A 27,880-nucleotide genomic window follows, 5' to 3' on the forward strand; every position below is an offset into this window, starting at 1 on the left:
TTTTTTGAGACAGAGAGAGATGGAACATGAATGGGGGAGGGGCAGAGAGAGAGAGAAGGAGACACAGAATCCAAAGCAGGCTCCAGGCTCTGAGCTCTTAGTACAGAGCCCGACGCGGGGCTCAAAGTTACAAACCGCAAGATCATGACCTGAGCCAAAGTTGGACGCTCAACCTACTGAGCCACCCAGACGCCCCAGGAATTTCTTTTTCTTAAGTGGATAGCAATCTTCCAAGTACAGTTGAACTTTGGACACTGGAGAGGAGTGGAGAGTTAGGGTGCTGGTACCCCATGCAGTCAAAAATCCCATGTAACTTTTGACTCCCTGAAAACTTAACTACTAATAGCCTACTGTCTACCGAAAGTCTTACCAATAACAGCAGTTAATATGTATTTTATATGCTATGTGTATTATATGGTGTATTACAGTGAAGTGAGCTAGGGAAAAGAAAATGTTATTAGGAAAATCATAAGGAAAAGAAAATGCATTTACAGTACTATGCTATAAAAATCTGTGCAGGGACGCCTGGGTGGCTCAGTCAGTTGAACGTTCGACTTCATCTCAGGTCATGATCTCACAGTTCGTGGGTTCAAACCCCAAGTAGAGCTCTGTGCTAACAGCTCAGAACCTGGAACCTGCTTCTGATTCTGTGTCTCCCTCTCTCTCTGCCCCTCCTCTGCTTGTGCTATGTCTCTCTCTCTCTCTGTCTCAAAAATAAACATTAAAAAAAAAGTCAGCATATAAGTGGACTCGTGCATTCCTGCCCACATGTTCAAGGGTCAGCTGGATTGAGTTCCGCTGGGAAAGTACACACATGTTGGCTTGGTTAACGCAGTGTCTTTCTCCCTAGGCAGCAGCAGTGGCACTTTCCTCCCTGATTCATGCTTTGGATGAATTAGACATGGTGGCTGTGGTTCGATATGCTTATGCCGGAAGAACTAATCCTCAAGTTGGCATGGCTTTTCCTTATATCAAGGATGCCTATGAGGTACAACCCACAGGTCTTTCAAGTTAATTATTTTCCCTCAGTTCCTTTATTCCAAACAGTGCTTCTCAGCTATTACTGTGCATGGGAATTACTTGGTGATCTGATAGTGTAGGTCTGGGGAGGTGGTTGAGACTGTGCGTTTCTCACAAATTCCCAAGTAATGCTGATGCTGTTGGTGTGTGAACCACACCTTCAGTTGCAGTGAAAAAAACATAAATTGTAGAAGTAGGTAAGGAACTTAGGATTAAATCAAATCGATGAAAGTTAACAGTAAACCTTCTGTTTGCCCAATCCAGTGACCTCTCGGTTCTTACCCTTCTTGATTTTTCAGAACCTAATGGGGAGAGAGAGTACCCTCATTTTTACAAATGAAGACTATGAATAAAGGTCGAGGATATGATTTTGTTGTGATCCTTGAAAAACTCAGTTCAGACTCTTAGAGAACAAACAGGCTTGACAGAGGGAGATGGGGAAGGGAGGGTCTGTACTAAGGAGGGCACTTGTTGTGATGTGGTTGTTGTATGATAAGTGATGGATTGCTGAATTCTACTCCCAAAACCAGTATTGCCCTGTATGTTAACCAACTAGAATTTAAATAAAATTTGGAAGAGAAAAATTCCATTTATTTAGGGTTCTTCTGTTCAAAATATAGGCCCAGATTCTTTACCACATACTATTTCTCAGAGAACTTTTCTGTGGTAGAAAAGAGAAACTGGAAAAGAGAAGGCAGAAGTCATGAGTTCACGCTCAACCTTCTAGACACCACACCCTTCTGATTTGTTGTATTGGTCATGCATTTTGCAGATACTCTTTGATAGTCTTTCTTTTAAGTATTTCTCTTATGTTCGATATTCTTTGTGCTGTTAACTTACAGTTGTGTACAACTGATAACAAATCAAAACACTTTACTTACCATGTACCAGACTTGAGTTGTCTGACTTTTGAAATACTTCAGCTGTGCCACCTTCATGGTGTTTGAGACCAGTTTTATATTTTTTCCATTAATTTGGTTGTTTCTGCTTTTACTTCATTTGTTTCTCATTAGTGTTTAATGTACGTGCAGCTGCCTTTTATGGAAGACTTGCGACAATATATGTTTTCATCCTTGAAAAATAGTAAGAAATGCACTCCCACAGGTGAGTTTATTTCCATTTGCTCATTAATTGCCTCTAAACACAGACTGTTCTTGGGAAATCACCTGTCTGCAGTCATGGTTGGGACTAGGGAATTTCACAGAGTGGAATTGCTTGGATTCCAGTCACGCTCATACACAGTGATGATGAAAGTGGGGCATGATGAAAGTAGGTATAGGTTTGCCCTGGACTCTCCAAACACTGTCTGGTTTCCCATTTCTGACTTAGAGTTTGTATCTAGGGAGCAACTTGTGGGAAATGGATGTTCATTCTCTGGTTGTGAACCAGTTTGCCCTCTGCTGAAGTGAACTGATGTATAGTGTCAAAGCTGTGACTTCAGTGTCCCACGTGAAATACGATGTAACTGTCTTTGAACTGAAAAGTAACGGTGCTGGAGATTAACTTTTCTCTTTGCCTTTTCTTTGTAGTTTACAGTAACTGTTCCAGTCTCCTTGTTCCTTGTTTCTAGGAGTTAACTTTGGGCTTGATGAGAAAAGGACTTTATTAAGCACCTGGCTACAAATGTCAGGGTGCCACACAGAATGATGCTCACAGATACTGTCTTTGAGAGAGCTCACAGTTTAAGGCAGTTGCGTAAGATATCATAGTGGGCCAAATGTGATGAATATACCAAAAAGAACACACAAAAAATGAGTAGATGTTTTAGTTTGAAAGTTTAAATCTGTGTGTCATTGTAGGATTAGGGGGTTGTGAGATGAGTCTCAGAAGTGGGTTCTTTCTGTTTTTTTGGTTAGATCTGTTAGGATCTGTGTGCAGTAGAAAAGCCACGAACCAAAGGGGGCCTAGCACTGTGTCTTTACCTTCTAGAAATGAGTCCCTGTGCATCATGGCGGAGCCAGGCATGGACTTGAATGTATAGAAGCCTGCACTGTGTTTACAGTATCATTTCTCTACATCTTGATAATTTCAAATGTTAAATGCATAGACATTTAAAAAAGAGAGCTTTGTTGAAAAATTATCATATAGACATATATACCATTTACTCAGGATCTAAAATATTCAGTATCTTTCTGCCTTGCTTTATTTCCTTTGTGTTTGTGTATTATTATTTGCATTTTCTCCATTGCAAAATGGATCATTAAACCTGTTTGGCACGTGTCCCAAGTAGATGCTTATGTAGAGGTATGCAATTCCAATTATGTAGAGGTCTTGATAGTAGCTTGAAGTAGCAAGTAACAGCCACTGAACGTTCCCACACACAGGTGCAACCTCCTCCCTATTGCCAGTGGACCCTGCAGTAGTCAGCTTAAGGTGGTGCCAGGTGGTAAGGTCTGAAAGCTCCCCCTGGAAAGTCTGAAACTGGGATAGAAACGTATCGTGATAAGTATCTATAAGCTCTTTCTTTTTGTAGTAAAAGGGATACTTGAGAAGGTGAAGAATAGAAGCCTAGTAGGCTTTTTAGGAGCTGCTTATTCTCTTCCACCTTTTGCCGACTGGCTGTGAATGGTCCAAAAATAGCACTTCAGCTTTTAACAGCTGAGCTGCTGTGTGAATCAGCAGAATGGAAGTTACACACGGTAGTTTAGGTAGAAGCGTCTTGGAGAGTGTTGCCTTTCATCCGCGTTGCTCTGGACTGTGCCATTTTTGTTGAGTCGGTAGATTTTTATTTAAGAGCAGTTGCTTTCTGTTAGGTATTGGGAGGAAGGTAATGAAGAAGTTGTCATGTTTCTGCTCTCAAGGGTCTTACAGTTTGGATAGAGTGGGGTAAGACGTGTGCACAGGTGTGCATACAGGCCATATGGTTTGGGAGAGGAGAGAGCTCATTCTGACTTGTGGAGATTGAGGAGTCTACTCCCTCTGGTCTACCAGTGTCTTCCCTTTGGGTTTTTCTGTCTTCCTATCAAGTCAGTCTGATACAAGTTGTAGGAAATCCTGGTAAAGCTTATGCCTTCTCACCAAAGGTATTTTCTTTTCCGTGTTTTTCTCCTTCAGATAATTACTAATTTTTTGAACATACTAACTCATTGAATACTGAATATTTTGAGTCACCATATGGAAGATGGGTTTTGTATGGCTGTGGTGCTTCCTTTGGAACAAACTTTTGCTTTCGATATGGTATTACACTGTGAAAGTTGACCACATGGTATAGCTAGATAGGACCTAAGAGACCAGCTACTCTAAATAGCTCTTTTTACAAAAGAGAAAACCAAGACTCAGTTTAGTTAAATGACTTGCATGACTAGAGACTATTTTGGCCAGGCCTGGACTGTGTAACTTGCCAGTATTTCTGTATCTGTGAATGGAAAGCATTTTGTTTTAGTGTAGAACAGTGGACGTAATCATTTTTCCTTGGCACTGCTCTGTTTATCCTTGTTTTAGAGGCTCAGTTGAGTGCTGTTGATGCTTTGATTGACTCCATGAGCTTGGTAAAGAAAGATGAAAAGGAAGACACCATTGAAGACTTGTTTCCAACCACCAAAATCCCAAACCCTCAACATCAGAGGTTGTATCAGGTAAGAGAGGGAAGATGAACCAGTCTTTTTTTTTTTTTTTTTTTTTTTTTAATGAGTGAAAAATTTTTTAAATGAGTGGGTGAAAAGAGTGTAATTGGCCACAAGCATTTTTGTCCTCTGAGGGCTTCAGTTGCTTTATTTAATGAAAGAGTAATACCTTCCTCTTCTACTGAAAAACATAAAAATACTTTGAGCTGTTGGAGAGAAAGAAGTAAAGTTAAGATACTTGAAAAATTCTTTTTTCTGTAGGAAGGCTAGTTTGTTGGGTTTTTTTTTTTTTTTTTTCCAATGTATGAAATTTATTGTCAAATTGGTTTCCATACAACACCCAGTGCTCATCCCAAAAGGTGCCCTCCTCAGTGCCCATCACCCACCCTCCCCTCCCTCCCACCCCCCATCAACCCTCAGTTTGTTCTCAGTTTTTAACAGTCTCTTATGCTTTGGCTGTCTCCCACTCTAACCTCTTTTTTTTTCCCTTCCCCTCCCCCATGGGTTTCTGTTAAGTTTCTCAGGATCCACATAAGAGTGAAACCATATGGTATCTGTCTTTCTCTGTATGGCTTATTTCACTTAGCATCACACTCTCCAGTTCCATCCATGTTGCTACAAAGGGCCATATTTCGTTCTTTCTCATTGCCACGTAGTACTCCATTGTGTATATAAACCACAATTTCTTTATCCATTCATCAGTTGATGGACATTTAGGCTCTTTCCATAATTTGGCTATTGTTGAGAGTGCTGCTATGAACATTGGGGTACAAGTGCCCCTATGCATCAGTACTCCTGTATCCCTTGGGTAAATTCCTAGCAGTGCTATTGCTGGGTCATAGGGTAAATCTATTTTTAATTTTCTGAGGAACCTCCACACTGCTTTCCAGAGTGGCTGCACCAGTTTGCATTCCCACCAACAGTGCAAGAGGGTTCCCGTTTCTCCACATCCTCTCCAGCATCTATAGTCTTGTTGGGTTTTCTTAAGCCTAGTTTTTTCATAAAGAGCAGATTCTTCTTCATGCCTTTTCTAGGCTTTTCTCCTCTATTTTATGTGAATGAGACTTTTCTTTGTTTTTTATATGCAAATAGTAGGAGAGTTTTTTGTGACCTTATAATAACATTAGAGAAGTGTTCCAGTACCACATTTATCAAAAATTTCATAATTAAAGGTAGCATAGAGGTCGCATAAGGAGGGTTAGTGTTAAATTATTAAAGAGTGACTAAAACACAAAAAAACGTAAAATAGGTATTTCTGCATCTTGGACCAAAGTAATTGGAAGGTGGCGACTGGATTAAGGGCAGCTGGGAAGGCTGATAGGCAGACTGACTTGTGCTGAGATAGGGAATGGATGGACTGAAGGAATGTTCCAGTCCCGGATGAAGTTGCTGGCAGTAGGACAGAGCCCTGTCTGAACCCCACAGAGCTGACAAACATCACAAGCAGCTTTTTCAGGCGAGGTCTTCCTCACTGAGGAGTGGAGGACCTGCTCTTGCAGGGGCAGCGGCAGGGGCAGGGGCAGGGGCAGGTAGACATGTGGGGAGGTGAGGGAGAGACAACTCCTTGTCCCTTTTGACTCCTTTCTCAAAGTGACTGACTCAAGTCCATATCGGGTCCTTATGTAATTTTGAGAGATCTTCTACTCAAAAGGAACTGCCTGTTTTTTTAATGCTTGTGATTCCTTAAGTAGTGAAAACAAATCTTTTCTTCAAAATTAGAATATAAAGCTTAAAAACTTACCTGGCAGGAGAGATACCTGATCGCGAAGGTGGTTTCCCCAGGATGAGGTTTATCTATTGCACTTTGGATGTGCTGACCCCTGTGATTTCCCCAAATGTGGGAAACTCAACTGCATAACTTGTGGTAGTGGGGGACTGTGTTAGCACTTTGCCCTGGTTTAAAAAAAAAAAAAAATGAGAGAGTATAAAGCTTAACATGTAAAGCGCTGACTCGGTGAATACTCTAGTTTTCTAAGTGCAGTCAAGTACATGTTACTTGTGTAAACTTCTTTCGTGTTTTTGACAAGTGGACTTCAAGACCTGAAGCCCTCTGTCATTTGCAGGGAAGGGAGGAGCAGACCAGTTGGTGTGGAAAGCTTGCAAAAACATTTGATCACCGTGGTGGGAAATAGAAACTTCTAATACTTGGCAGATTTATCTAGGGTGTATTCCATCTGCCTTCAGTAAATGTTTATTGGGTTGATGAACAGATAACAAGCCATAAGCACAGGTATTGTTACCTTTCAAAGTTGCAAACACTGGCAGCTTTGATTTTCACAGTTTACCAACCTTGCTTTCTTTTGTGGGGGAGAGTTTCTAATATGGTTTGTCTGTATAAAGAAATACTATTGCTATGGCGTTTATAAATTGAATTTACTTTTTTTTAACACGTATTTATTAAGTACTAACGTTGTGCCGTGAGCTAAAGATACAATAAGCTCACTGCTTAAAGCACCCCCCCCTCCCCGCCCAGAGGAGTAGAGACATAAAACCAATAGGTACAACAGTGGTGGGCACAAAACCATATGGGGAAAAGAGAGATTCTTGCACGTGGGTGACTTAAGGAACGCTTCACTGAGGAAATGTGAAGACACACCAGGCAAAAGAAGTAGCTTGTGCAGAAGCACGGAAACAGGAAGAAGGGTGCTGGATTTGGGAGTCTCCAGATCATTCCATTTGGCTGGAGAAGAGGCTGTGTGGGGACACGATGGAAAAGAGGGCAGGGCAGCTCAATAGCAGGCAGGTCGTGAAGAGCCAGTCGCTTGCATGTTGCCCTGTAGGCAGTGGGAAATCACCACAGGATTTTGTCTGCAGGTGGGTGACAGATTTTTAGAAAATAGCTCTCTGGTGGTGACATGGAGGTGCAGCAGAGACCAGTTGGGAAACCTGCAGTGGCCCCCATGAAGGCCTGAGTTCAAGCAGTGACAGGAAAGCGGAGAGGGAAAATGTAAAGGCAGAGGAGACAGGACTGGAGGGGCTGGGTGTGGTTGAGGAATGGGAATTAAAGATAACAGGATCCTAGCTTGGGTGCCTGAGGGACGGCATCACTGTTAATTGTGATGGGGAATATAGAATGAACAGACTGAAAAGGTAGTTCATGTGTTTTTGCAGGTGTTAAATTTGAGCTGTCGGTTGGCTATCCCAGTACACACACCCAGTGGGAAGTTGGAAATAGGGATGCAGAGCCCCAGGAGAGAAGTCAGGACTAAGTATATGGATTTGGGAGTCCTCCCCATTTGGGTAATAGAAGTGAAGAAGATCACCTAGGGAAAGCGTTGCGTGAGAAGAAAAGAAAACAAAGTCCTGCACACCAACGTGTGAGTGAATAATTAGAAACAGCCAGAAGAAGAAGGGTTGTTAAAAGACAAAGGAACCGTTCTTATTCTCCCCTTCTCCAAAAAAAAAAGAGAGAGAGGTAGAAAGAGCTAGGAGAAGCTGGTGCCTTGGAAGGCACAGGGAGTGATCCGTGTCTGGAAAGAAAAAGCAAGTTTGATGCTGCTCACTGGTGAGTGATGGTGAGCGAGCATGGCGAAGGGCCTTTAGTGTCTGCATGAAGTCTCTGCTGACATTGAGGGCCCAGTGGCGGTGGAATAGTGGGGTGGGAGCAGGAGAAAGCTCTACTGATGGAGGGAAGGAGAGAGGATACAGGAAGCTAAGTAGGATGGGGGACCCAGGAAGACTTCCTTAACCTCCTTTATAAATGAAACATTCATAGCTGAGAGTGACTCAGCTGGGAGTAGGGGGCAGAAGGAAGGAGAGGTTACCCATCAGTTTGTTGATGAGGTTAATTTAATTCTAGTTTTACAAAGAAATGCTGAAGGGGTGCCTAGGTAGCTCAGTCAGTTGAGCATCTGACCTTGATTTTAGCTCCGGTCATGATCTCACAGTTTGTGAGCTCGAGCCCTGCGTCAGGTTCTACCTCTGCGCTGGCAGTATGGAGCCTGCTTGGCATTTTCAGTCTCTCTCCCTTTCTTTCTGCCCCTCTCCTGCTTGTACATGCTCTCTCTGTCTCTCTCTCTCAAAATAAATAAATAAGCATTTTTTAAAAAAAGAAATGCTGAAAGATACACTTCTTGTGTAGAGTTACAACTGGCTTTTAAACCATTGATGCAGGGTTGTTAAAATCAACATGCTCGTAACATCAACATGCTCGTAACTTACGAGCTAATCATGTGGCCTGCAGGGTTTTTTTCTAGTCTTTTCCAAATTACAAAAATCACATCAAGGAGTAACAGTTGCTTAAAAGACAAATTAATAGGTTTAAGAGTGTAATGTCAACTTCTCTGCTATTAAAAAATATTGCATTACTTTCTCATTACCTCAGTTTTTTTAATGAATTGAGATTTTTTTGAGTGAATGAATTTGATAAGTATCGCACTTAGTTTTATCTAAAGTACGACCTTTGAAAAAGTAGGAGTAGTTGATGCTTTAGCACATCTGTAGATTATTACCGACTTGCGGGTGATGACACTGTTTGAAAGAACTGTCTAGAGTTCCTACTGGAGTGATTTTCTGTGGGGAGGTTGTGTAGGGTATTTGTCCATTTGTTCTAGTTGTTGTCTCAGAGATGTTGAGTATCAGCGAGTCTTCCAGAGTATGTGAAAGGTCGTCTGCTGTGTTGCGTGTTGGGTTACAGCTTACGTCCTGAGGGCTTTCTAAGCTTTGCAGATAATTTAATGACCTGAGGGAGAGTACTGTGAACTAAGAACTGTGCACAAGAAGGTTGGGGGTAGATTCACAGGGTTTGGAGTCACTTCAGTTTCCCCTTTTGCTTCACATTAAATGAGCTAATGTTGCTGGTGCTCAGGGGAAAGTGGAGTGATTAGGAAAGAGGAAAACAGACTCTGAGACGGATTAATATACTGTGGAGAAGGACGAGTGTGGTCACTGTGTTGAGAGGAGATGACGGAGCAGCACATCAGAGTTCTAGAAGCCGTCAACTCAGGTGATATTTACTATCTAAGTTTCAGCTTTTTGTTTTTGTTTGTTTGGTCTTTTTAGAATGGAGACTTCCAGCCTAACGTTTCCTACAGGGGAGGAAAACAGTTCATGAGGTGCTATAAACCCTATACCTTGTGATATGAAACAGTCTTTTGAACTGTAAGAACTTTTCAGCTCCCTGGATTTTTTTCTTTAAAATTACCAGTGTGCAAATCGTTTAAAGGTGGGAATAGTAGGACTCGTGTTCTCCAGCCTAACTTTGGGATGATTCTCTAGCAAAAGGAAAGGAGAGGTCTGTGATAGTTGCATTTTGCTCACCTTCCTGTACCCCTTTTCGGAGTATTCACTTTTCTGGGCAGACACCAGCACCGCTACAGGGGGCTGAGCAGACTGAAAGTGGTACGAGTGACCGAACGGAGGAGGCTTGCTGTCCGGATTTCCACTCATGTGCGCCGCGCAGAACCTGGCCTGGACCCTGGCCCCGCTCTTGGTGCTGCTTCCCGACACTTGTGTTAACAGGTGGAGTCTCGGGAAGGAGTACTTTAGTCCTTCGGCCAATACCTGTTAGGTGCTTATTTAGTGTGTCAGGCACGGCTTTTAGTACCTGGAATTCAGCACTAAACAAGGCAAACAAGATCTCTTCTTTTAAGAGGGAAGGTTAAATAGTAAGTAAACTACAAAATTGATCATTTTAGATACTGACAAATGCTATGAAAACTGTAAAACAGGGGTAATGATAGAAAATAGCTGGGTGGCAGGCTGGGCGTGGAGGGGTTCCTTCACAGTGTCCAGGTAGGCCTCTCTGAGGAGATCATAGTTGGGCAAAGAACAGAAGGATTAAAAAAAGGCTCAACTCTGTTGAGATCTAGGGGAAGGCCGGTGAGGCAGAGAGAGCGATAAACTCAGGACCCAAAGGCTAGCATGAGCCTGGCACCTGAGGGAAACAGGCAGGGCCCAGTGTAGCTGGGTTGTGACGAGCGAGGAGGAAGGTGGCAGATGAGGGAGGCGTGCAGGAGCCGTGGTGTGCGTGACTTCTTAGGGTCACAGTAAGGGCTTGTTTCAAGATGGCCTTGGCTATACAGAATACTGAAAGTAGATTTGGGGAGACCAGTTAGAAGGTGACTGGTGGCCCACGCGAGGGGGGATGGCCCCCGGACAAGAGTGCTGGGAGAGGAGATGGACAGAAGTGGGTAGACCGGTGAGAGGAGCCCAAACTGAGCACTCTGGGGAGGTTTGGGACAGACCAGCATTCTCATCTCTCTCGCAGATTTCTTCCTGGGACTCACCGAGCATAGTGGCTCTGTTTTAGCCCCGTTTCATCTACCACACGTCATTTTCTAAGATTATGCAAGGGGGAAAGCAGTCTTCTGAAGGGAGGTAAAAGGATTTGAGGCCCTTGGAATTAATGTGTTTTAGAGAACCCCACATATTGTCCAGGTGGTGGAAGCAGCAGCCTCAGTTTATAAGATGAGCCTCTCTTCTAGGAGGCCTCCCGCTGATGGTGCCGCTCGGCTGAGATCCGGTTGTAGACACTGCTGGTGTCCTGCAAACCAAGGTGGTTCCGAGGCCACCCTCTTTGTTCTCTTTTACATGTGGTAGGAATCCTGTAGCCCTCCCAAACCAAAGATCGAGGGTCTCTGACCAGAAAAGTATAAAGAAATTGTACATGGTGTCTGCATCTGTGTTTTAAAACCCTTCTACTTTTTCCACAGTGTCTGGCGCACAGAGCTTTACATCCCCAAGAGCCTCTGCCCCCAATTCAGCAGCATATTTTGAATATGCTGGATCCCCCTGCTGAGGTGACAGCTAAATGTCAGATTCCTCTCTCTAAAATAAAGACCGTTTTCCCTCTGACTGAAGCCACCAAGAAAAAGGATCAAGTGCCTGCTCAGAACATTTTCCCAGACAAGTAAGTACTCAGTGCAGTTGCACTGGACTTTGGAGTACTTAAGACTGGTGGTAGTCTTAGAGGAGCTCTGGAATTGAGCGTTGCATATGGGTTTGTGGAACCATAAAGGTGGAAGGAAGAAACCTTTTGATGTTTGACCCTTGCATTGAAAACACTGGTTTCTCCTCTGTCTCCATTGTAGATAGATTTTATCCCTACTGTTCACCTGGAATTTAGAGCTACCTCCTGGGTTGTTGATGTTTTGATCGGCCTCACATTCTTGGTGGTTTATGTTTAATGGGAAGGCTAAACAGTTTTTGAACATCCAAGACTAACTTTTACTGTTTTTCTTTCTTTCTTTTTTTTTTTTTTTTTTAGGGATCTAACATTATTTTTTTTTTAATGAAATTTATTGTCAAATTGGTTTCCATATAACACCCAGTGCTCATCCCAAAAGGTGCCCTCCTCAATACCCATCACCCACCCTCCCCTCCCTCCCACCCCCCATCAACCCTCAGTTTATTCTCAGTTTTTAAGAGTCTCTTATGGTTTGGCTCCCTCCCTCTCTTTTTTTTTCCCCCTTCCCCTCCCCCATGGTCTTCTGTTAAGTTTCTCAGAATCCACATAAGAGTGAAAACATATGCTATCTGTCTTTCTCTGTATGACTTATTTCACTTAGCATCACACTCTCCAGTTCCATCCGCATTGCTACAAAAGGCCAGATTTCATTCTTTCTCATTGCCAAGTAGTATTCCATTGTGTATGTAAACCACAACTTCTCTATCCATTCATCAGTTGATAGACATTTAGGCTCTTTCCATCATTTGGCTATTGTTGAAAGTGCTGCTGTAAACATTGGGGTACAAGTGCCCCTCTGCATCAGCACTCCTGTATCCCTTGGGTAAATTCCTAGCAGTGCTATTGCTGGGTCATAGGGTAGATCTATTTAAAAATTTTTGAGGAACCTCCACACTATTTTCCAGAGTGGCACTTCTACTGTTTTTGAAGTAGAGTGCTGGGGATGAGAGGGCAGGGTGAAGGTCATAAGTTTTTTCAGTCAGAGGTTGGTATCAGAGAATAGCAGTGAGATTTTTGGAGGAAAAGTGGGAGGGAGGATGAAAACCTGGCTCTTCTTTAGCTTGTCTATCAGGGATGTACTTGGTTACACCAATAGGAAGGGATTTATAGTTTAAGGACTGCAGAATGCTTTTCCTATGATCAAGCTTTCAGGTAGCTAGTATGTTTTCTCCCTCATCAGATTCTGTTCAGAATCCGTATCAGTTTCCATTCAAAGCAAAACAAAAACCGTAAGAAGTTGTTCTTGATTATCTGGAATCATTTGGGTGGATAACATTGATTTTACCAGGTGTGGCTTTGGTTATTGGTGACTTTTCTCCCCAAATCAAAATGATCTATCCATTTCTTTACATTGCCTTCTAAGATTCAGTTTTAGACCTTAATTTTTTTTCCTTTAATTTCCTTCCCACAGCTGTATATTGACAAAGTAAAGCATATTGTTTGTAAATACCCCATTGGAGAAGTATGGAATAATTTTCAGAAACTTTCACAGGGTTCTATAAATTGTTAATTTAGTGAATTATCTTCCAAGTTGAATGGAAAGCTTTGCGTGTACTGTGACCTTTTAGAGGTTAATACCCCAAGCTTTGCCAGAACTGGAAGAAAAAAAAAAAAAAAAAAAAAAAAGAATCATGGGATTGGTATAGTGTACCATATGCATTCCTAACACATGCTGGAGAGTTTTATGGTTTTTGTAGTCTGTCATGCCGCCTTCTGCATAGAAAGACTCACTAAAAAACCACTTTCCCTATGCTTTCCTCATCCACCTGTATCCCTCTGGGTTAGGATTGAAGAACAGCTCAATACAATTCTGAGTCCTTTTCTTCCCTTGACAGCCTTGCCGTAGCTTCACGGCAGTCATGTGGCTGTTCTCTCTCTGTATTAAAGCTCCAGTTCATGATCTTGATTACCTTCTGGTGTTGTGGGAAAGAAATGGGCCATTCTCCCCTCCTCCCGTTGATTAAAATGTAAATTAGCTGGTTAAAAAACACACCACATAGGCCCAAAAGACTGTTGTTCTGTGATTTTGATCCCCGCGGTGATTACACCTTCATCCCTGCTCCTCATGCTCACTCTTTCAGGAAGCCCGAGTGTACGGGCTTCTTGTTCTTTGCTCCCACAGTGGTTTGCGACATAGCCAAGTAACCAGCCCGGGAATTATCTCGGTCACACACACCTACTCACACTCCTATTCTCTATCCTTTCTTCTCGGAAGTCTTACGGGTTTTTAAGAGCTGCAGAAATGACGCATTGAACAAATATTTATTGAGGCCCGTAGGTGGGAACTCTTGTATTCAAGAGGAATGACTCCCTTCTGCAGAGATCTTAAAACCCCTCAATTTTAATGACAAGGCTTCAATCAGCTTTAGAGGTGGTCTCCCAAAGGGGGAAAAATTGCTAACAACTGGCTATGTTTTTGTGTATTTTCAGTATCTCCATGTCCCAGGTACATATTTCCGTCATAGAGGTGAGAGGCAAATATCTGTTCAGGAAGTGTCAGAGGCCAAAACAAGAGTCTTGAACTAGAAATCATCAGTTTTTATCCCAGCTATGTCACTCTTGATCTGATTTTGGTTAAGTAATCTCACCTTTAGGAGAATTTCTCCATCTAAAAACAGCCTCATCTCAAGAGATATTATAACAGTGAAATCACAGATATTGAAGCAGTTTGAAGGCAGTAGTCAGAACCCAAAGCAATAACAGTATCATTATCCATTAAAATATGGACTGTTTGAGAAGATCTAGTATTCACGCTGGACCTGTTGAATCCCGAATATCAGGAGTGATTTCTTCATTTGAAGAAGATAAGAGCACCTTGTGATATTGCAGTCCAAAAATGTATTCATGCCCTTATCGTCTACAGCATTGTTTCCCTTAATGTTGCTGCATACCCCTGAAATGAAAATGTCATCTCTTGGACAGGGAACTTAAACGTGAGAATTAGGACATTGGAGGTCTAATCCTGTTTGTGCAACTAAACTCATATGTGCCCCTGATGGCCTTTTTGTCTCTATGCTCAATAGTCTAAACTTTTCTATTCAAGTCTGCTAAGACTCCTCCCCACTTACCTCCGCGACCAGCCGCACCTGGTTACTGGTTTAGACTCTAGAGTCAGACATGTGAGTTGGTCCCCTCACTCTGCAGTGTGACCTTAGGCCCAACTTGCTTATCCGCCCTCAGCTCCAGTTTCCTGGTGGGTGACCAGGGATACTAGGAATAGCTCTCATGGAGTTGTCACGCGGGTTCATTGAGTAAGACATGCCGTTGGCAGTTGTGTGTCTAGAACCCGACGCAGTGCCTAACACATAGTAAGCGTACAGTGTTGGTGCGGAACCGATTTACAAACTGCTCATCACGTCCTGGGCACATCTGTGGCAACTACGGCGGTGATGAAGATGGTGATAATGGTGTCGTGGGGAAGATCGAGGCCCGGTAGGTGGGGATGCCTCAGTTTTCTGGCCCATCTCCCATATACCTGTTTTGCATCTGCCTTCACTTCCTCTTTCCTGTCTCAGTGGAATGGGGTACATCATCCTGCCTGAAGTCAGACTTTTGCCTGTGTCCTAAGATGCCGTCTTCTGTCTCATCTGGTACCTTCATCCACTAATAATTTCTTCATTCTGTATTTTTATCTTCTCCGTCCATACCAGCTCCTTTGTCCTCACATGTTAACATCGTATTTCTTTTCTCTAAAACAAAATACAGTCATCCCCTCAGCTTTCTCCCTCAGACTGCTCCCTGTTTCCATCTTCTTTCCTTCCGTGAGCTAGGCTTATTGGAACAATAGTCCACACTGCTGCTTTTCCCAGCTACCACCACTTCCCTGAAACCTTCGGGAAGGTTTAACTTCCACATCTCAAGATTTTCCTTTCTAAGCCTTTGCAGCTTCATCTCAGATTCCTCTGGGGTCTGCTTTCTTCCCCCCACCAACCTTAAATGTTGTTCTGTTCTGAAGGACTCCTCAGAAAGAGCTGACATGTATCGGACACGGGTACGTGCCGAGTGCTCCACATGCGTTACCCGTGTCGGCTGTCTTGACCGTCCTGTGGAGTAGATTCTTCTGTTAACCTCCTCTTAAAGCCGAGGACACCGAGGCTTAGAGAAGATAAGACACTTGCCCAAGACCACAGCGGGTTAGGTGTTGGAGAAAGGATTTCCATGCACACAGCCTGACTCCAGAGCTTGCCTTCTCAATCATTATGCCTTATCGCCTTAGCAGTGCGTGTCCTAAGACCTTTTATTATTTTATGTACATGTCTTCAAGAACTACTAAATATTTGCCCACTCTAATAGGTTTCCATCCTGTTTTCTGGACCTCTGAGGTGTCTATAGATCCCTCAAGTTCAGTGTGTCCAGAAATGACTTCATCATCTTCCATCTCCTCCCGTGCTGCCTTCAAAGCCCTGTTCATGCTGTTCTTCTCTGTTTCGGTGACTGACACCTAATTTCCAGGGAGTCAAACCTTTCTTTTACTTTCCATGTCTGATTGGTTTACCAAGTTATGTTAAATTTACCTCAAATCTCCTCCTTTCGCCTCAGGTTAGTATAGTGGCTGATGGCATTGATTTTGCAGTCAGGTAGCGATGGATCAAAATCGAAGTATTTCCTTTCAGTGGTGGTTAAAATTGGCAAGCTGCTCAGTGTTGAGTGGCAGTAACAAATACCCACCTTTCAGGAGGCTGTATAGGAGAAGGACTGGGAGTACAGAATTAATTGTGGACCCCCTTAACTAATGTGTGCTTCTAGACAAGGTCAGGCCCTTTTGAACCTTGGTTTGTTCATTTGTAAAAGGTCAATAATAATAGATAATTCATAGTATCATTGTGAAATTTAACTGAGGCTTTTTTTTTTAATTAAGAAAAATTTTTTTTAAGTTTATTTTGAGAGAGAGAGGGAGAGAGCATGTGTGCACACGCACAAGTTGGGGAGGGGCAGAGAGAAGGAGAGACCGAATTCCAAGCAGGCTCCATGCCATCAGCACAGAGCCTAATATGGGGCTCAAAATCATAAACTGTGAGATCGTGACCTGAGCTGAGATCAAGAGTCAGACAATTAACCGACTGTGCCACCCAGGCGCCCCTGAGGTATTTTAAATATGCTTAGCATAGTGACTGGCAAGTGGCAAAAGTTAAAACAAAACAAAAAAAAGTTAGCTCTTGTTAGCATCTCAAATTGCCACTGCTCTTCTGTAGGCCTCAGTTTAGCCTGCTTTCTGAGATGACCCCTTGACTGATTTCCCTCATTCAAGTCTTACCTGTTTCTAATCCATTCTGCATTTGCTATCTGAGTGATTTTCAAAAAAACAAATCTGATCACATTCCTTCTTTGCTTAAAATTCTTTAATGCAGTGTTCCTTAATCTTTGTGTGTGTGTGTGTATGTGTGTGTGATGGACCCACTTGTTAATCTGGTAAAAACTATGAACCCTCTCTTCAGGAAAATGCCCTAACAAACTAAATTTTGCATGTAATTTCAGGTAGTTCACAAATTCTTGTCACTATCCTTGGACCCCTGAGTAAAAACTTGCTTTAGTGGCTTTCCATTAGCATCAGCTTAAGATCAAACTCTGTTACACAAGTGAGAAAAGCTAGATAAGCAGGCAGAAAAGAAACAACTATCCATAATCCAGCTCTCTAGAGAACCCCTTTCTTTCCTCACAATGTCTGTGTCTATGATTTAGGTACAGTAGTCCCACTTTACCCACAGGGGGACGTTTCAAGACCCCCCAGCAGGTGCCTGAAACCATGAATAGTACTGAACACTATACATACTGTGTTTCTTTTCCTGTACACACATATATCTGTAAGAGATTAACAACAATAACTAATAATCAGCTAGAACAGTTATAGCAGTATACTGTAATAAAAGTTCTGTGAATGTGGTCTTTCTCCTTCTCTTTCTCAGAATGTCTTGTTACACCGTACTCACCTTTCTAGTGATGATGTGAGGTGATAAAATGCCTATGTGATGAGATGAAGTGAGGTGAAGGATGTAGCTATAGTGACATAGTATTAGGCTACTGTTGACCTTCTCACCATAAGCCATCTGCTTTCAGACCACAGTTGATGGCGGGTAACTGAAACTGTAAAGCAAAACCATGGATAAGGGGGGACTACTGTATTTCCCCGCCTCCTATCTCACTACTTCCCAACCTGCCCCTTCTGCCTCAGCCCAGGACAGCAGCTGGCTATTCTCTTGAGGATATGCTGCTTGCCACAGTAGTTTGTTAATTGCCTGTTTACATATTTATCTTTTTTATTTGGCTGAATTTCCTAAAGTGTTGATTACATATTAATTTTTGTACATTTACGATAGAGCTTAGCGGCCAGCACATAGTATTAGGTAAATGTCTGACCAAAAAAAATGAGTTAAAAAAATGTATACAGATTTACCAAAGACAGTAAGAAAATGAGAAAGTACAATAAATTATCCATGGTTCCGATATCCACATGCAGTAGCTGTTGACATTTGTATGTCTGCTGGAGTCTTGCGTAGATAATTTCTGTCCTCCAGAGCTCGGCTTCTTCATAGGTAATTTTGGGATGAGAGTCTTTGCCCTTTCCCACCACCGAGAGACATGATTAGTTTAATATTTGTAAAATTCCTAATCATGCTATTAAATGGTTCAATCTTGAGAATATTAACCGTATTCAAATTTTTACTACTTTCTGCTTATTGCCTTTACCTGCCTAGTCCTGGAGGATTGATATATATGTCTCTTTGTCCTTCCTTCCCTAGAACCTTATTTTGGAGGGTTTAAGAAATTCTTCATGCAATTCAACCTTGCATTCTCACAGAACTTAGCATAGCACTTTGGATATCTCATACTTCTTTTCACCACAGTCTAAGTTAGTTTGTGTTTTTGGAAGACAGTAGATGAGTAGTTGATATGCTCATGGTACTTTTCATTATAGTGTTTTTCTAAGGAGCAAACAGAAGACCAGAGACAGGAGTCACTTACTAGACTTTAAACTCTATGTATAAAAAAATTAATATACCTTCAAAATCAATTCCTTCAAGAAGGTGTAAGAGTCCAGGGTTAGTCAGTGGGAAAAGTGAGACTGGGATCCAGGAGCACCATGTTTTCTGTCCCTTGGGAAGAACTGGCAAAGGTGAACTGAATGGCTGTGACTTTTTCTTTAACAGACTCAAATTCTGATGCAATTTCATGCTCCCTTGGGCTTGTGCATTTTTCCTCCATTTTTGCCATCAAGGTTTTGTGTTTATTTCTTATTCTACGTGGTGGAAAGAACTCTGGATGACTCACCCCTTTTAATGTTTCCTCGTCCCCATCCTTTTGTCTTCTTTTCTTTACTTCTCAAAGGGAAAAAGGCAAGTGGCCAATGGGAAAGATGTCAAGTAATAAAAAGTTTCAGTTCTTGTTTGTGAGGCTGTAACGATTGCTTCGGTCCTTTTATCCCACTGGAAGAGGAGACTCATTATTGAAATATCATTGAATAAGCCAGCTCATACCTCATTTTTCTTTGTTTTTAGAATAACCTCTTCTTCAAGACTCATTCTCTGAAGTTAGGGCTTTTGAACGAAAACACCTCACGCTTAGAAATACTAGATCTTAGTTACTAACGTCCCTCCTCCTTTAGCCATTTCTTCACAGCTACTTTTGGCCCAGATTGATTATTTGTCTGGGAGAAAAGTCTTCATATCTCTATATGTTCATCAGCTTATGGGAGGTTATGGGCAGAGTCTTTGAATTTGATTTCTTCTCCTTTGCAATTAATTTGTCCTCCTCTTGACTTTAAGGCAGGCTGTTGAAGCCAGCCGGTTACTTGAGACAAGATGTTTGATATAAATCCTTGGAATCCTCTTTCCCTTACCACACAGATGCTGGTAGACTGTTAGCATATTGCCCAAAACAGAATTAGGTTTATAAAAGAACAAATTAAAAGGCTTTTTTTGAAAGTGGTTTTTTATAGTTTAAGACTTCTCTAAGAATAAGGTCTTACATATTTAATTAGGGATTGTCTAGTAAGTTTTGACAGCTGTGAGTAGAAGCTTACAAAGCTCTCACATCCATGATGGAGAAGATGGGATAGTAGACCCAAAGGTCGTCTGTGTCCGTGGAAAGCTAATAGCTATCGATTCCGGGACAGAAACTAGCAAATACTTTCTGAAGGGCAAACGGATCTCTTCGTGAAACGCTGCATTGCCTCTCCCTGTGCTTGCGGTTCATCCTTGGCGGGGGCCGCGTGACGCGGCTGTGGATTATGACTTCTCTGGCTCCGTGAGGCACAGCCAAGGCTGCTCTGCTCCCGCCAGGCCGGCAGGAGTCCTGGGGCCGCAAGAAGGAGGCAGGTTCTTCTTTAAAGAGGGAGTAAGTGCGGCTGTTCATTTTTGACATGTGAAAAAGAAATGTATACTTTACACGTCAGCCAAGTCTGGGTTTCCTGTTGTTTATTCTGTTTTGGGGCGGGGGGACAAAACCCATTTATTTCTTTTCCAGCCATGAAGAGGGACCCGCCTCTAAAAAACTGAAGACTCAGGAAGGGGAAGCATGCTTTAGCGTCTCCAGCCTGGCTGAAGGCAGTGTCACCAGAGTAAGCAGAACTTTTCCAGGGCCTTTTGGGAAGGTTGGGACTTGGGACAGATCGCATCAGTGTTTGTTAGTCCTTTAGTAAATCACTTTCTCTGGTCCTTTCGGTATATGAACCATACACGCCCTTCCCACACTGCTTCCTTTATTGTCAGGGAGTTTCCTGTAGAATTCTCTATATGCCATGTAGTACTTAGAGCACCGTATAATATGTAGCACATGGAACAGCTTAAGTGGTAGCCCTTTTTGTGGAGCTATTTTGGTTGGCTTTATTTTGCAGCTTTCTGTTTAGTTAAAATGATAGGATAAGTGGAGGTTGATGGTATGGGTCTTAGGCTCCAAATACATAAAATTTAAGAGCGTAACTCCTCTATTTCTTTTCTAATGTACAACTTCAGAACAGGTCTTATAAGCTTAAGACTTCCCGAACCAAGTATCCTTTGACACTGAGACCTTTTTTTAATGGAAGATTTTGGAACTTGGATACATTATGTTGTGGCATTATTTTTCATCAGTGATTCTTTTTTTTTAAATTTTTTTAATGTTTATTTTTGAGAGCGAGAGGAGAGACAGACAGACAGAGCATGAGTGGGGAACGGGCAGAGAGAGAGGGAGACACGGAACCCGAAGCAGGCTCCAGGCTCTGAATTGTCAGCACAGGGCCCCATGCGGGGCTGGAACTCACGAACCACAAGATCATGACCTGAGCCGAAGTCAGATGCTTAACCGACTGAGCCACCCAGGCACCCCTATAATCAGTGATTCTTAAAAGTTGTCCCTCACTAGTCAAATACACTAGGCAGGATAGATAGCATTAGGGCATGCCTTTTTCCAACCTCAAAAAGAAATGCTCTCAGGAAAACTAAACATCTGAAAATTACTTGGATTTTATTTCAGTGTTTTATAGTAAAGGGAAAAAATCATGACCTTATTTGTTCTGAGAGCTTTTCTGACTGCTAGCCCAGAGCAAACTGGAAACTTCAGTACATTTTGTACCAAAGTTTACCAACCATAATAGAACCCTGTTGTCTTCTCCCCTGTGAACTGAGGGAAACATCGGGCCTATTAAGGTTGGCAGTGGAAGGTTAAAGACCCACATGTGATCGGGAAGTGCCATCTAGTGTGGCAGAGCGTTTCATCTTTGAGACTTCCCCACATAGCACTGTAGTAAATCTTTACACAACATCTGCTTTTACTTTGGGGGCACACGTTCAGCTTGGGCATGTTTGTATGTTCTACCAAAACTTCAGTGCCAAGGAGTCAGCAAACCGAGCAACCGGCTGCTGTTTCTCATGTCATCTGCAGCGGGGCACATCTATTCTGAACTGACCCCGCACTGCAGAATCCTCCCCTTCCTAATTGGCTGGGTGTCTGGACGTACCAGCACTGTGTCACATAAAGCTTCTAGCTGAGTTGGCTGGTGACTTGGGTTGTAATACTGCCGACCTCTCTGGAAAGAAGTCATCTTGGTTCAAGAGAGGTGAGTACAAGTATAGACAGCGGCTCTTTGGCCACAGGAATCTGCTTGCTTTTCACAGAAGCCTGGAACTAGAAATGAATAGAAAGGGCCTTGTCTTTGTCTTTGGGTTTATTTTATAAAAGCACACTTACCACATTAAGCCATCTTGTGTTGCCTGGGGTGCTGCCAGAAACAGAAGCGATCTTCAGGTTTATTGTCTGTGCCTGTATTCTAGGTCGGAAGTGTGAATCCTGCTGAGAACTTCCGTGTTCTAGTGAGGCAGAAGAAAGCCAGCTTTGAGGAAGGTGAGTGATATGCCACTGGTTATGCATTTAAGAGAGATAATCAGGGTAATGGCTTTATACTCTGGATTGGGAAGTGTAGTCCTTTGTTGGTATCCTTTCTATGTAGCAACTTTCTTTCCTGGTGGACCTTTGTGACTCTCCGTTACTGGGGAGCTCACCGAAGCAACATTCTGAGCACTGAAGCAACACAGGTCTGCCCCAGCAGGAAAAGAACTAACTTGTAGATCTTTCTGTTAAGAAAACTGTTGGCCAGAGCCTTAGAGCTTATGGTTCCACTTCACTGAAGTTCTTTGGGGTCTTGTGAATGAGCTTGGAATAAAACAGTTTTGTCATATCTTCCTATTTTCAGTGACCCATAGTTCTTATTCGAAGCCTAAGGGTTTGAGCTTCTTTATAGAAGTCCCAGGTTACCTTGCTGCTACCCCTAGATTTGATCTTTCTGAAATCGCCTACATCCTCACAGTCTTCTTTTGATGAATTGTAACCTAGAATTCCATTTAGGCTGGGACTAATATTAAAAGTTTCCTGGAATGGACAGAGGGTCCGGGACCAACATTCATTCACTTGGTGGTGGTCAAGTTCTTGTTCATTAACTCTTTAAGGAGTAGCAGCTGGCAGTTGTAACCCTGCTGGTTTGTGTCTGCAACAGCATTGTATTCATTGTTGCCTTTCAGAGGCAGACCTGTCTGTGAGCTGCCTTTCTGCGTGTTTACGCTAATGTGTGCACAGAACCTCTTTTCCTACTTCTTGGCCTTTTAGGGGCAAAATGACTCCTAAATGTTAGAAAACTTTATACAGTCTAGTTTAATCGTCTGCAGTGCCTAGCATAGGTGTAGGTTACTTCTTAAGGGTCTGAGGATCCTAGCAAGCTGCCTGGATGTGCTGTGCTCCTGCCCAAAAGCATTCGTAACCAGCTGAGCCCCAGAGCGTGCAGCCTACTAGACCACATATTGTTGGCAGGAACGTCAGAAGGCCAGCTCAAGAGAATTTCCAGAGGAAGAGGAGCTTCGTGGTCATGATAATCTATGTATGTCTTGTGTTTTGAGATGGGGAAAGAGCTTTTTGCCCTGTTAAGAACTGCTATATAGGAGAAAATTCGCTTTTGAGTTTAATACAAAGCAGAACTACATCTAAATAGAAGAAGGAAATTAAAGTTAAAGTGGCAGCTTTGTGGAAGGCTTGGTGGAAACTTCTACTTTTGGGATTTCTCTCCTTCATACAGGGGACGATCAAAGGAAGCATTCACAACATCTTACCAGTGCTGTGTTCTGCTTGGCTGCTTGGCTGTTGTGACTGTGTTTGGAAGAATGCAGTGACAAGTCAGCCATCGCCTATCATGATTATGTTTTTGCAGAAAGATGGAGGCCTTCTTAGCTTTTGATTATAAGTTGTCAGTTACCTTGGCCAAAGTCAAAGGACCTCCCTTTAGAAGTGACTGGTCTTTCTGGCTGGTATAGGCGTGGTCTCTTCAGGGACTAAATCTGGCATCATCACAATCGTAAAGGCAGCCACTAGTGTCTGCTGTGTTCAAGTCATTGTGCTAGCATATTCTATATATAATAGCATATGCTGAGCTATTATATTATTTGTCTCATTTACCCCCATAGCAATCTTGCAGTCATGTGAGCAAACGGAGAAGATGGTAGAGCTTTAACGGCTGGTGCCAGAATTTTCTAAGAAAAATAATTTTTTTAATTGGGAAAAATACCTTGATAACTGCTTAGGGTAGAGGCTGAGTCTCTGTCCCCAGGCTTTGGTGGTTGGCCAGTCAGGCTTCAGAGGAGAGGGAAGCTACTAACATCATAGAAGTAGAAAAACTGGAGCTAGTTCAGGACAGGAGGGGATGATCCGAAAGCGGAAGAGAGGAAGTGGAATGGGTATATAAGGACACAGCATTCTACGTTGTGTTCCCAGCTCACGACTGCACATACTCGGTGTCAGTAAAACTCAGGAATCCTTGGTTTGAGTGTTCTATTTGGGGAAGCTGGTGAAGAGGCAGAAGTTTGGTCTGGAATTACTTCAGGTAGAGCAGAGAAAGGACCTCAGGGCATTAGAGACCAGAGCCTGAAGAGGTCAGGAGAGAGTAAATTGCTAAGAATTTGCTCGCGTATCAGGAAAACCATGTTTCGCAGGCCATGGGATTGGGGATTCGAAGCAGTCTTGTGAAAATAACAAGGGCAAGTGACCTCTAGATGACATACAAGTTACAATAGGTATCATTCTCCCCACTTTACAGATTGAAAACTATAAAACTAGAAGAGATGAACTTCCCTCCAGAGCAGTCAGGGATTCGAATCCCTATCGTTTTCAAATACTGGATTTGTCTACTTAGCTGACTTTGTCCTGATTGCTAATGCCCTCCTTTCCTACGCATTTTTGTTGTTGTTCAGACATAATAAGGTCATGTATTTTAAACCTTTGCTCCTTTTATGTTGAATGTGACTGAGTCCTGGTGAGCTGCTGGTGTGATGGTGGGGTCCCTCTGTTCCTCTGGCTAGGACTCGGTCAGTGAGAGCTCTGCAGTGACCTCACAAAGGCAGACTTTCTGCAGGGTTCTGGGAAAATGGGACTGCACACTTGTCAGCACCGGTTCTGTTTTGTGGTCCTAACCTGGCTTCCCTTTTGTCCTTCTGTCCTTGCTTCACTCTCCAGACATTTTGTTTGTTCATTACTTTTCCTACCTTTGTTCTACATGATCTACCTTTGTTCCACATCTCTACTAAGCCCCTTTGTGAGTGAAGACTCACTTCCCTTGAAGCCGAAAGTCATCCTCCAGACTTGAAGCTACCTTTCTGGTATTGACCTCCTCCGTCCCTCCCAAGGATCTGTGCCAAGGGTCAGGGAGAGAGAAGCTCTTCTCTTTCCTCCAGTAGATTTACTTTTTAAATTCAGTTGCCAAAAGCGTGATCAGTAGTAAATGGTAAGGTTGTTTCACCCTTAGAACTTGACCTGTTCATCTATTAAACTAAAATGTGGGTATTTCTTTCCATCTAGCCTAATAGTGTGGTCAGCGTGAGTATTGTGACCCTGTCACTTTGACACCAACAGTCTGCAGTAGGCATCTACACATTTTCATATCTTCTGGCTTTCCGTGTGAGGGATATTTCTTGTTCTAAGCTTATTGGCATAGAGATGACACTGAACCCCCGGAATGTGTTCTTTCCGGCTGCTGATACTTCTGTAAGCTGTCTTTGATTCTCAGGTGCCCTTCTTTTTCTGGTTCCTTTCCTTCTCCACCCCACCCCACCCCACCATTCTGTCACTACAGTTTTACAATAGAAAATTTCTTGACCACCATTGTATACATGATAATCGTTTCTCAAAGGTGAAAGTAGTTTCCCCTCACACAGTTCCTAAGTGCATCAGTGCTGTCATCCGTGGTGTCTTTTATCTGTTAATTGTGGGTTAGTGGAAGAACCTGAGAGCACAGAGTCCTCAGAGACTCCTCGAATCCGGGTTATCCACTTAGGTGAACACCCACCTCCACCAACTCTTGGAGGAGCACCATGGATTTCGAACTCCCTGACCCTTCCCTGCTTTTACTTAGGAAGAGTGCTAAAGTGGCCAAAAGATAGACCGCAGATTAGAGGAGGAAAAACCTCATTACTTAGGCCTCCAAATAATTTCTTCGTGCTTGAGATATGTCTAAATTTAGACGTTCCTACTGAATATGAGATACTATGTCAAGTAGCTTGAATGTACCTGGTGTATCAAAAACAGGTTCTCTGAGGACCTTATGAGTCAGAAAAGATGGATCTGTGGAGACAGATAAAAGGATGGAATGTAACTGTGTTCCGTGGACCCTGTTTTTGCCCCTTCGATCATAGGTTTTATGTTCGGCTTCTGAGGAGTGACAGGGTGGTGTAGCTCTGATCCACCCAGTGGAGTTCACAGGCCATGGTTGTTGTAAAAAACAAACCTGTCAAGAGGAGCCATTCTGAGCAGAAATGGTGGACATTTAACATTGCATCTATGTACAGTAGATGTGCACATACCCATTTGATTAGGTGATTGACTAGAATCACTGTATTCTCTGGCGGTGGAGGCCTTTCGTTTTTCTCCTGTTTCCTCTCACTTTGAACCACTTTTCATCCTCAAGCATTCTTGCCTTTGTTCTTACTTCATTCTCCTTTAGCAAATAGTATCCTTTCAGTTTGAAAGGGTGTTTCTTAAAATTTGTCAACACTCGTTAGAATGTGGTAACAATTGGTGGCAAAATTACGGCATTCATAAAAGCCAAAGAGACAGTTGTTTTCAGTTCCAGTTTTGTATGGGATAGCACCACCCGTGTGCACAGCAGGTTACTTACGTGTGTCATCTATCATGAAGCAAGCCCTGAATTCTGGATTCCCAGGAGTTGAGATCTGGGAGAAGTTTCCTGGGTGTGTGTGTGTGTGTGTGTGTGTGTGTGTTGTAATGGGTCTGATTTATGTAATCTTGGGTATGGATTATGTAACTTATAGCTCTTTCCAGATAAACATAGGAAGATAAAAATATAGCCTTTTTTTGTTGTTTTACACAGAGCTGGTAAATTTAAGGAAAATAACTTCTGTTGGATACTCTGAATGTCTTGAAAGAAGGATACTAAATACAAACAGTAACTAAAATTGTAAACATCTTCAACCCTATAAAAGTTTTCTTTTTTTTTTTTTTAACAATGTGACATACTTTCTTAGTCCTTTCCCAGAACAACAGTGACGCATCTACTCAGGAGAGAAAACACGTGATTGTGGGTTCTGGAGGGGTCCGTACTTTATATTTTTTATTCAATAAGACACTTGTTCCTCACTGGGTTCCCTTGTGACTTGTTTAGTTTTAAATTGTTAAACCCCAGAACTAGACTGTCTGGGGTTATTTTATGTCCCATTTATCGATAAGAAGAAGTCTTACTTGAAAACAAATATCCATATATTTGGAAGTGGAAAGGGGATTCGCCATAAGGGTATGTTGATATTTGACATGGTAATTATATAATATCAGTGACCTGGGAGTGTCTCCTGTATCTTCCTGTGGGCCAACTGAGGCCCAGAGTAGTTGACTTTCCACAGATGATTGCAAATGTGTGGAAGACCCTGGATCTTGTGGCTTAAACTTCCTCATTGGCTGCATACATTTCATTAGACGGCAAAGCTCTGCCCCGGAGTTTACATTTAATATAGAATTCATCAGCGAAATAATTAAAACCAAAATCTTGAAGACTAAAAGAAAAAAGAAAAAAATACATGGCACACAAAGCAAAGACCGTCGTGGACACATAACCACTTGGAAAGTGTTTTGGCTTTTCATGAACTCTCCCTAAAAGGCTTCTAGCCATTCTTCCTCAGCTTTCTAAATTCTTCCAAGTTCTTGTCCATCTGTGGATCAGACGATGTCTAATGACAGGGTATGGTTCTTGTAAAATGTAGCCTGGCTCTCCATTAAGAAAGAGAGCAGTGGGTAGCATAAAAAGAACAGGCTGTTTGCTGGGGGTGTGTTCTCGGTGAGCACTGGGACTTCTTCCTGAGGGCGTTAAAGGGGGTCTACGTGTGCTATACGACAGCGTCCCTACTCTCAGCATTTTGTTCTGTCCTGTGAGGCAGAAGGTGCATGCCTTAAGCCTGCTGAGCATTTTTTCTCCTTTTTATGTCAAACAAGGAAAGGGTATTTTTCCCTCTGGCTGGAAATGTGGAACCCACATAGACGCTTTGCCCTCGTCAGAACAAGCAGATGAGGGGCGCCTGGGTGGCTCAGTCGGTTAAGCGTCCGACTTCGGCTCAGGTCATGATCTCACGGTTGGTGAGTTCAAGCCCCGCGTCGGGCCCTGTGCTGACAGCTCGGAGCCTGGAGCCTGTTTCAGATTCTGTGTCTCCCTCTCTCTGACCCTCCCCCGTTCATGCTCTGTCTCTCTCTGTCTCAAAAATAAATAAACGTTAGGGGCGCCTGGGTGGCGCAGTCGGTTAAGCGTCCGACTTCAGCCAGGTCACGATCTCGCGGTCCGTGAGTTCGAGCCCTGCGTCAGGCTCTGGGCTGATGGCTCAGAGCCTGGAGCCTGTTTCCGATTCTGTGTCTCCCTCTCTCTCTGCCCCTCCCCCGTTCA

The 27,880-nt window shown here is 42.8% G+C and overlaps 1 protein-coding gene, 2 long non-coding RNA genes and 1 other non-coding gene across 7 annotated transcripts in view; 2 read left to right on the forward strand and 2 right to left on the reverse strand.

The window, feature by feature from the left end:
• Positions 1 to 27,880, forward strand: part of XRCC5 (X-ray repair cross complementing 5) — a 133,151-nt gene that overhangs the window by 29,588 nt on the left and 75,683 nt on the right. For all 4 annotated transcript variants that reach the window (XR_006713145.1, XM_045481162.1, XM_045481163.1 and 1 more), the window contains exons 11-16: positions 851 to 988; positions 2,034 to 2,124; positions 4,462 to 4,595; positions 11,237 to 11,433; positions 19,951 to 20,044; positions 21,735 to 21,804. Coding sequence is in view for 3 of the 4 variants with exons in the window: in XM_045481162.1 (XP_045337118.1) it covers positions 851 to 988; positions 2,034 to 2,124; positions 4,462 to 4,595; positions 11,237 to 11,433; positions 19,951 to 20,044; positions 21,735 to 21,804 (724 nt within the window). In the remaining variant the exon portion in view is untranslated. The remainder of the gene's footprint in view (positions 1 to 850; positions 989 to 2,033; positions 2,125 to 4,461; positions 4,596 to 11,236; positions 11,434 to 19,950; positions 20,045 to 21,734; positions 21,805 to 27,880) is intronic.
• LOC123599437 lies at positions 4,599 to 6,420 on the reverse strand. Its single transcript, XR_006713149.1, has 2 exons — positions 6,325 to 6,420; positions 4,599 to 4,761 (listed from the first exon to the last, which is right to left on the reverse strand). It is a non-coding gene; the product is annotated as an uncharacterized LOC123599437 (long non-coding RNA).
• On the forward strand, positions 6,317 to 6,479 carry LOC123600283. The gene has a single exon (XR_006713639.1). It is a non-coding gene; the product is annotated as a U1 spliceosomal RNA (small nuclear RNA).
• LOC123599435 lies at positions 18,324 to 21,757 on the reverse strand. Its single transcript, XR_006713147.1, has 3 exons — positions 21,652 to 21,757; positions 18,757 to 18,911; positions 18,324 to 18,410 (listed from the first exon to the last, which is right to left on the reverse strand). It is a non-coding gene; the product is annotated as an uncharacterized LOC123599435 (long non-coding RNA).

The sequence above is a fragment of the Leopardus geoffroyi genome, chromosome C1, assembly GCF_018350155.1.
Source record: "Leopardus geoffroyi isolate Oge1 chromosome C1, O.geoffroyi_Oge1_pat1.0, whole genome shotgun sequence".
Classification (NCBI taxonomy): Eukaryota; Metazoa; Chordata; class Mammalia; order Carnivora; family Felidae; genus Leopardus; species Leopardus geoffroyi.